Here is a 9,275-nt window from a genome sequence, read left to right on the forward strand (position 1 = left end):
TGATTTACTGCCCCTCCCTCACCGCGAGGAGAGGGAGGGGCAGAGGAAGAGATAAAGACATCAATCGTCTGCTCTTGGCGAGGCTTCGTTCCTCCGTATTTCTCCTTTTCCTGATGTCCCCGACAAGTTGATCTATTTCATGTGATAACGAGGAGTGAAATTATTGGTAGCGCCAACAACCTCAGAGACGGTTTGTGGGGGTCTTCAGGTGCTCTGTGTGTGATCTGTATGAACCCAGTCGGCTCAAACAACACAGTGATTCTGACACTGACCAGTACCAGCATCATGTATGAATGGGAAACAAAGACCTGTAGATAGCTTGTTTCTCATAGTGTTTTGAATTCATTTTTTGTAATTGATTGATTGATCATTTAGTCCGTAAAATGGGCACGACAAGTCCTCAGAGTCCAATATGTGGTTTCCAAGAGTCCAGAACCCAAAGATATACCCGTTCAGCCCGGTCTCACTCCCAAGACGTCGAGTGCCGCTGCTTGCTCAGCGCCCCTCTGCGTCTGATACCATCGGGCACCTTTTAGCATCCTTATGAGACGCAACAGGCTTTCAAATCATTTCAATGTAAACTAAGGATGTGCAGATTTATCGGCCGAAAATGAAGGTGACATCTTCAAATTGCTTGTTTTATCAGCAATTCCATTGACTTAAAACAGCTCCTTACATTTATTCCTGATTGAGAAATGACTTAAACAACTTGACAATAGCTAGATTTCATCCATCAGTCTGTCCATCCATCAGTGGATAGTAAATCCATCGCTGATTAAACCCACAACTCACGCTTGTATCCCTAAAATAACTGCTGGTATTAATGGCTCCGAGGCTGAGTGCTGCTGAAACTGTGCCAGCAGGCGGTTCAAGTGTTCAACTGTTGAGAAGCACTTTGCACAGATGAGCCTGAACGGTTTTACCCTTTCGAGAGGTAAAGGTAGGGCAAAGCACACTTCAGAAATAGATGATTAGCAGCCCGTTTTAATATCAATTGCATTTGCAAGTATGCAGGAGCAAGTACACACACTGAGTGATATCATTGAGACTGTGGTGTATTAGTGCGGTTTAGAAGTAGCATAATTTTCGCTCTGGTTTGGTCACCACTGTCTAGATCTTGAGCTACCACTTTCTTCACCTCCCTTTTTTAAGGGTTTCCATCAGAACCCACCCAGAGAGTGCTACCAAGAACCCTCTCATATTTCAAGGGTATCCTACCCACCAGGGAATTCTATCAAGATCCCTTTTATATTCCAGGAGCTTATTCCATAACCCACCCAGGGGGTTTATCTGAGACCCCGTTTATATCCAAAGGTTTTCATCTAAAAACTACCCAAGGGTTCTACAGCGAACACTGTTCTATTCCAAGGGTTTCCACGAGAACCAAAACACCAGGTTCTACCGAGAACCCTTTTATATTCCAAGGGTTTCCACTAGATCTCACCTGGGGTTCCTCAAGAGGCTCCTAAAGGGCCACGGTTGATGCAGCTTAACCCACAACAATCCTGGTTCTGAATCAGTTTTTAAGAGTGTGGTCTGGTAAGATCTTCATCTTCAAGTCATGCTTTCAACAATCATTGAAGAACTCTTTCTTCCAACAAGGATGCTTTGGATGAAAGGGTTCTTAATGGAACCCCTAGTCTTACAGGAACCCATGAAAGCCCTCTTCTTCAGAAAGGGTTCTTCAGGAGCAGATACTTCTGGTTAGAACCTCAGCCCTTCAGGAAGAAGCCTTTTGGATCCCCGATTTCTAAGAGTGTAGGAACCGATTGGCTTGGAGCTTAGAGGAATTCAGACGGTGCTAAGACATTTCAATTTCATTGGATTTGTTGACATCGATATTTGATTTGTTAACTTGTGAGTGCATGAAAAAAGTTGACTTGCACAAAATCCTCGAGTTTCAGTCAATTTCTTACATTTTATTACTGTTGCACCATTTATACAAGTACATATAATTTTGAATGCATCAATTTCCATATCTTCTTTTTGTTTGTTCTTGAATGAGCATGTGGTGTGGAGATAGCAGATGTGAGACATGGAATGAAAATATCAACTGTAGTTGCCACGGATGCAGACTGAGAAAGAATTTTTTTTTTTTTTTTCACTTGACCAAAAAGACAGGACTACAGGTTCACCCAACCACGGACATGCAATTTACTGAGTCAAGAGAGGAAGAACAACTGAACCGAGTGACACACAGCGCTCCGCCAGTGGTTGTTTCTGCTACGGGTTGAATGGTGCCGGGAGGAAAACGTTGTGCGTCAGTCAGATGGAACTGAAAAGTTGGCAAATGGATGATTGAGATGAATAAATATATACATGCAGTATGAATCTACATATATGCAAAGGTAGAAACAAGGGAAGCACATTTACTCAAGCACTCAAGTTAATTATAATCTGAAGGTGCTTGTACCCGAGACCTTCACTTTGTGAAACACTCGTGTTCAGTCCAATATAAGCGGAATTTGTAAGTTTTACTCCAATGTATTTATCTGACGGACTTTCTATTAATCTCAAGAAAAGATGACATTTCACTTATTACTCAGCTGTATAAAGCTTCCTTCCTTTCTGCTGATCCTAAAGCTTGACAATAGTAAACTTTGTTCTTCACTATCACTACTTAAAGTAAATATGACAATGCAGGAGTGCTGTGAGTATTGTTCGACAGTAATACTGACTCTACATGAGTAAAACATGTTAGTACCTTTTTTCTTCCCCCGCTGCATCTATGTACACATACGTCATATATATATATTTTTTTTGAAAAGTAAAGGACAATGCATGAGGGGTGAAAATGACAAAATCAAAAGCTCCCGTTTCATGTCCAAGGCTTTCTCATCCCATAATGACAGCGTGGTGTAGATCGAGTAGTGTTGGCGATGACTCTGATCTCTTCACCTCGACGGGATCAGACTGAGAGTCTCAAGAGCTACATGGGTTCACAGAGCAGCTCGTCTGCTTTCCACCTGCTTAGACACCAAACTGGTGAGGTTTGCTTCAGGACACACTATTTGCTGATGATGTTTCACACTATATGCCAATTTAAAAGGGATCTACTGGTGGAAGGGTCTTTAATTAGAATTTTTGGGGGGTGGGGGTTTCCTCTAAATTTGTGATTCTCTTTAGAACGGCGGCAACATGTGGTTAGCACATGTCAACATTTCCATCGTTGTCTACCATATCAACAAACTTTAACAATATACTTTCACTTCTTAAGTACATTTTGCTGCTAATCCTTGACTTAAGTAGAACGTAGGACTTTGACTTGCTGTATATCCAAGTATGTGTACTTGTACTCAGGTAAGTGAAGGATTTGAGTCCAGAAACAGAAGACCATCACAGAAAAGAGGTTTCACTCCCAACTTTCTCCCGATGATGCAGTTAACGTCACCAGCTTGGCGTTCTAAGCGAGATCAAACAAAGTGTAGGGCGTGATGGTTAAGCTCATCTCACCCAGGTCAGCGGTAGATATGTCTTCGAAAACAAAATTTCAAATTTGTTATCAGATTTGTTTGGAGGATCAGAGATTTCCGTCAGACTTTCTAAGAACACTTGGGGGATCATTTCAGCGAGGCTTTGCAGATTTTATAAGTGTTTTACAAATGTTAAAAAACCTCTTAGTTCACTTACAATATACCTAAGGGTTCCAGTACAAAATCTAGAAGGTTATCTGAAAAAATTCCTACGACTGTTTTATACGTCTAAGAATGTGTTTTGCTCTGCAAAGTCTGCTTTGTTCAACCTCCGAAATGTCTCAGGAAGCCTGAGCATTCTCAGTCCTCACAAAGGGTCAAATGTTGCCGTCTAGAGAAAGTGGCGTTTAACCGCCAAGAGGAAAATCTGTAGCAACACAACAAAACTGGAGGCACCGGGCCAAGGCCGAGAGCATGAAGAGTGGACAGATTCAATGGAGGTCCAGCTGGTAAAGTGATTTCTCAAACCCTTCCCTCAGTCCCCCAAATTTAGATATTCTGAAATCCACAGAGCTGCAGGTGAATGTTTGAACGCAGGCCTATTGAGAGCCAAGATGGGAGTCAGGTCAAACGTCTTGACGTATGAAGGAGAGGGATGATGGATGTGGAATGGCGAGGCGTACATGGCCGACACAGACTCGTATCAAAGTTCAAATACTACAGCAGAAAAAAATAGAGTAAAACATAACAATAATAATAGCAATAATCATCTGCAGCGGTGGAAACTTCTCCAGGTGGTTGCTCCAGTCCTCCTCAATCAACAATTCATTATCATTACAATTATTATTATTATAATATGGGCGGGCTAGTTAATTTCATCTTTTTTTATCTTCATCGTCGTTGAGTTAGGTACTTTATTTTTTCATTTCCGAAAAGAAGCTGTCCATTAATCTTGAACTGCTACGGTTTGATCCTTGCTTGGTGCCTCTGTGGCGTTCGCCTCCTTGGCGGGAGGCTCGGCGGCTGGTGTTGAACTAGGGGCTGCGGCGGCCTCCTTTGCCGGTGCGGGAGCCGCTGGGGCCGCCGGTGCCGCTGGCGCCGCCTCTGTGGGCTTGGGGTCAGCGGAGGTGGCGGGGGCCGCCTCGGCTTTGGCTGCTGGTGCCGCGGGGGCCTCAGTCTTTTTGGCGTCGGCCTCATCTTTACTCTCAGCCGCCGGGGCAGGGGCCGCGGCCTTCGCCTCAGGCTCCTTTGCGGCAGGGGCCGATTCTTTGGCCGGGGCGGGGGCCGCTGGTTTCTCCTCGGCCTTGGCGGGCTCCGCGCTCTTGGGCGCCTCTGTTTTCGGCTCGGCGTTGGCGGCAGGTTTCTCGGGCTCCTTGGCGGCGGGAGTGGCGTTCTTTTCATCCTCCTTGGGCGCTGCAGCATCTGCTGCCGGCGCCTCCTTGGCCGCCGTGTCGTTCGCTACCTCCTTAGCGTCGGTCGCAGCCGGGGCCTCGTCTTTGTTGTCTTTTGGTGCTTCGCTCTCCTCGGCAGAGGCCCCCTCGGCTTTGGCATCCTTGTCTTTGGCCTTGTCATCGTTTACGTTGTATCCCTTCTTCTTTTTGCTGAGCTTGCCTCCCATTTTGGATCTCTGGCCTCTGCAACAAAAGGGAAAGATAAATGTCTTTTAGTATTATAGAAACAGAATCATTCACTTTGATGAAGTACTATAAGAAGCTAGCACATTCTACAAAAAACAAACGTTCAAAAGTGAGCAACAACTGCAAAACAATAAGTCTTGATTTAATTGGACGCTCCTGACAGAAATAAATGAAACATCACCACAAATGACAGTGATGTTTTGAGCAATGCTCTTCTTCTGAAGATGTTTTTTGATGAAGAGGAGTCGCTCTCTGAGATTTAATAGATGAATTTATTGCACCAGCGTACATACTGTTCTGTTCAGAGACAGCAAGTGTAGAATCTGACATCCGTGCATAAGCTTTCATAAAGGAAGAGAGCAAGAAGAAGAAGCTCATAGAAGTCTTATGCAACAGCCATGCATTCATGGACCATCTCCCATATTGCATTTTTCTCTCAAAGTGAAGCACATGGTCCTCAGAGAACCTCCCAGCAGGAGGTTTCCTCTCTCAGAGCTTATTCAAACATGAAGAGTTCAAACGCTACGGAGAAGAAAACCGAATGGAAACAGGAACAGTAGTCTGAATCTGTCTGATGTTCATCCTTCATTCTCCTGGAGACGCTCAGCACTTTCTCCTTCTTCACCTCTCGCATTAAGAACTTGTCATTAGGAAGGCTGACTGCCAAGAGCAGGAGGAAATTAAAATATCTGTTACTGAGACAACCTATCACATCGATTTGTCTGATTCCCTTAATGACTGCTGTAGCTGGCTGATTGCGTTCACACCTTTCCAGAGATGGAGGTAATACAGTTTAATACTTTCTACATGCTACTTCTGCATTGGAGCTACTTGTGGAACAAACGTTACCAGTGAACCTAATCCAGGGAATAATTACATTCCCTGATAAACCTATTTAACCATTTAGCAGTGCAACAGTGTAAAAATGTATTTCTTAAACAGCAGCATTGGTCTCCGAGATGTAAATTAAAATGTGCTTGAAGTGCCGACAGCATTAATGATTCAACACAAACATCTGCTTTCAGAATCCGTGTCTCTAAACCTCGGCAAATAAAAACCAAAACTATCCGCCCAAATTTATACCACTGAGGTTCGGCTTGAAGAAGTTTGTTATATAATTTACTCAGGTTAGTGAGAAACCCAGTTGGTGATACTGCACATGCAAAGGCTTCAGTGGGTCATAGGCTCAGTCACCACGGTGTCACCTCATCTAGAAATATGTGGTGACTAAACAGACATTTATTATAATGAAAAGCTTTGAGATTATTTCTTTAAGTAATTAAGAATAACACGACAAAGCCAGCAGCAGTCGCCAACAACCCGTTCTCACTCCCAACTTGTCAAATCACCGTAGCTGGTTCAGTGCGCCACGGAGTCTGATACCGACGCAGGGAGTCTGATAAAGTGTGACTGTAATCCTGTTACGTAACTTACGTACTCTCATAATAAACGTAGCCTACTTATTTTACGTACAAAGAGACTGTATGCGAGCACAAACTGTGTAATGTTTCCTGTGAACAAGGGAAACAGAAAAAGAATGCGCTGTAATTCGTAGATGTCCCACGAAATAATTTTGTATGTTATCCACGTAACCGTGAACGAGGAAGTATAAAGACCGTGAAAGCACACACTGCTGGTGGGCGGGGAGACGGATGGGTCCAACAAACAGCATGTTTTCATCAAGGAGGCCGCTGTCTGTTCCCCGTGTGAAACGAGAAGTCAACGTTTCATCTGTCGGGTAACTTGCGTACTTCAGTAATGTCACTTCTGCTGGTATTTTAACCCAAACCACGAACGTTTCCTAAACCTAACGAAGTAGTTTTGTTGCTGAAACCTAACAGAGTTTCTGTGAAGACAGATTTTGAAAAGACTGTATTCATGTAACAAGCGGAAATTGACCAGTCTTCAGTTTTTGACGAGCTGGGATTGACAATGTGTTGCCAAACGGCTTTAGAAAATATGAAACATGTAAAACATGGTATTTTATTTTGCAAACTGAACGAAATCCTGGGATCTGTAGTGCCACGTGTAAAATGACTCCATTTCATGTGATTAAGAGCTGTAGGGAGACAGTCATTGCAAATAGCACTGTATGGGGGCAGGCTCCACACACACACACACACACACACGCACACGCACGCACACGCACACATACACACACACGCACACGCTCGGTGGGGGAGAGGACTTCAACACCACAACAAATCAGGCTTATTAGGAGCAGAGACTGAAGAACGGAACCGTTTGTTGTTTGAAATATGAAGTCTGTATGTTGATGCATAAAAATGCCAAAAACAACTTGGCAGTTTATTCTGCTCATTAGGAAAAGCCAGAATAAAAGTGCTGTGCATGTTTTAAATCCTGCCTCTGAATCTCCAAACTTCTGCATTTACTGGAGAAAAAGAACAGCCTGAAATCTAAAGATCTGTTTTCCATCCATGACAGTATTCTGACAAGGAAATACTTCAAGTGTTTATTTACTGTCACTGAAAAAAGCAACAATCTTAGATTCATGACTAGAAAGAGGCGCACACTTTATCTCAAAACACAGTCCTCACATTTAGAGTTTTTATATCTGAAGCTGCATCTAAAGGCTCGAAGTGACAGACAATCATCTGGATACATGTTCATGTGCAACTATGTGCAGCAGTTCATGAGGAAATAGTGAGGATGTTCCAAAGGGCCTCACCGTGTTACGGAATCCCTTTTAAAATTGTGCATTGATCCAAATTTTCTTGGATCTAAACCAAAAAACCATCTCTACACTTCTACATATTGGGAAAAAAACAACTTATTCCTAATATATATTTCTTATATATAGTTTTAACTGTCTTCAAATGGGACCAAATATGATTATTTCTGTCCATATGAACCCTAAATCTAAACTTGAAACACGTGTTAACTGTAACATTTAGTGGTTACTTCAGTTATTCTAAATTCTTGCATGTATTTTCCCATTTTACTTGTATTATGCAATTCATAAAGCACATGCCACGTCCTGCTGACGAATGTCAAATCGAGTTGAATGTTAAATGTATTTTTTCTATTGTCCATGAAATTAGTTATGAGCAATAAAAATAACTCCGGTCTCCAGTTAAACAAACATGATTATTCTACTAGTATGCATGGCATTTTGAAATGTGCAAAATATTATAAATTGGCCTCTTTGCCATTAATCAGAATCTCTCAAAATCATCTTTTCAAATGTGGTGATTCAAAAAAACCTTGAGATTCTTCCTCATTAATGTGGTCGACACAAACATCTATTTGTTCAATCTGTTAATTTGAAATCTGTCACAACGTCTCTGACAGCAGACGTGACCTTTTCCTCCCAAACAAAGCCGACCACCCAGAGACGTCCTGCTGGCTACTCACAGAGTCGCCCTGAGGATGGGACAGAGCCGGCGGTGAATCCACTCAAAATGTTAATCGCCTCGACGCCGCCGACTGAATTACTCCACTATTCATGCAAAAGTCCCTCCGAACGTCCAACGGTCGGTATCTGCCAGGGCCGCCGTTCCTGCCGCAGCTTTATACGGGCCACAATGGAGGTCTCTCTGCTACATCACACCATTTGACTCCTGGCTTGCGCTGCCAGTACAATGACTCACAATCATCTGAGCAGACAATGACTTCCTTTCAACCAAAGGCACGCTTTCTCGCTGCCGGGCGTGTGGTTTCAGTGTTTGAAGAGCTGGGGCAGGGCCGAGACAACCTGGAGGAAATGCTCTGGGTCGCACAAAAGACTTAATTTGACCTGCAAACTGCAGTCAGGGAAGCACAAAAGGGAGTCTGATCGGCCAGCTGTGGACTTCCAGCATCACTTCATAAGAACAATGGCACCAGTGCCCAGGCAGAACACAAGTTTATCTACCCAGAGTGTCGGAAAGTTAGGTGGAAAAGGGTCTTAAAAAAGGCCTTAAAATGAGTTGAACGTGTGAAATTCCTTAATGAGACGACTTGAGGAAAGAAAATCCAACCACGAGGAGATGAGGAGATGTCCCGTAACACCCACAGACATCGTTCCTATCACTTCATCTTTACATTAATGAAGTTAAATGGATTTCTTGACCTTTCAAACGTACCCGTTAGGATTTGGAATCAAGTGTCTCAATCCTTTTAGACACAGTTTCATTGTGACTGCAGTAAAAAGCTAATCTTCTAACCGTGTAAATCCCTGATCTCAATCACTGTGAAATCTGTTCTCGTTCCCCGACCTAGGCTG

General features: G+C 43.3%; 1 protein-coding gene across 1 annotated transcript; it reads right to left on the reverse strand.

Moving 5' to 3' along the window:
- Positions 1 to 1,899: 1,899 nt before the first annotated feature.
- Positions 1,900 to 5,031, reverse strand: basp1 (brain abundant, membrane attached signal protein 1). Its single transcript, XM_076098233.1, has one exon. The coding sequence runs from the start codon at positions 5,029 to 5,031 to the stop codon at positions 4,360 to 4,362; it is 672 nt and encodes a 223-aa protein (XP_075954348.1). The 3' UTR covers positions 1,900 to 4,359.
- Between the last annotated feature and the right edge of the window lie 4,244 nt (positions 5,032 to 9,275).

Source organism: Anarhichas minor, unplaced genomic scaffold (assembly GCF_050575085.1).
Source record: "Anarhichas minor isolate MPS153535 unplaced genomic scaffold, ASM5057508v1 ptg000024l, whole genome shotgun sequence".
Taxonomy (NCBI): domain Eukaryota; kingdom Metazoa; phylum Chordata; class Actinopteri; order Perciformes; family Anarhichadidae; genus Anarhichas; species Anarhichas minor.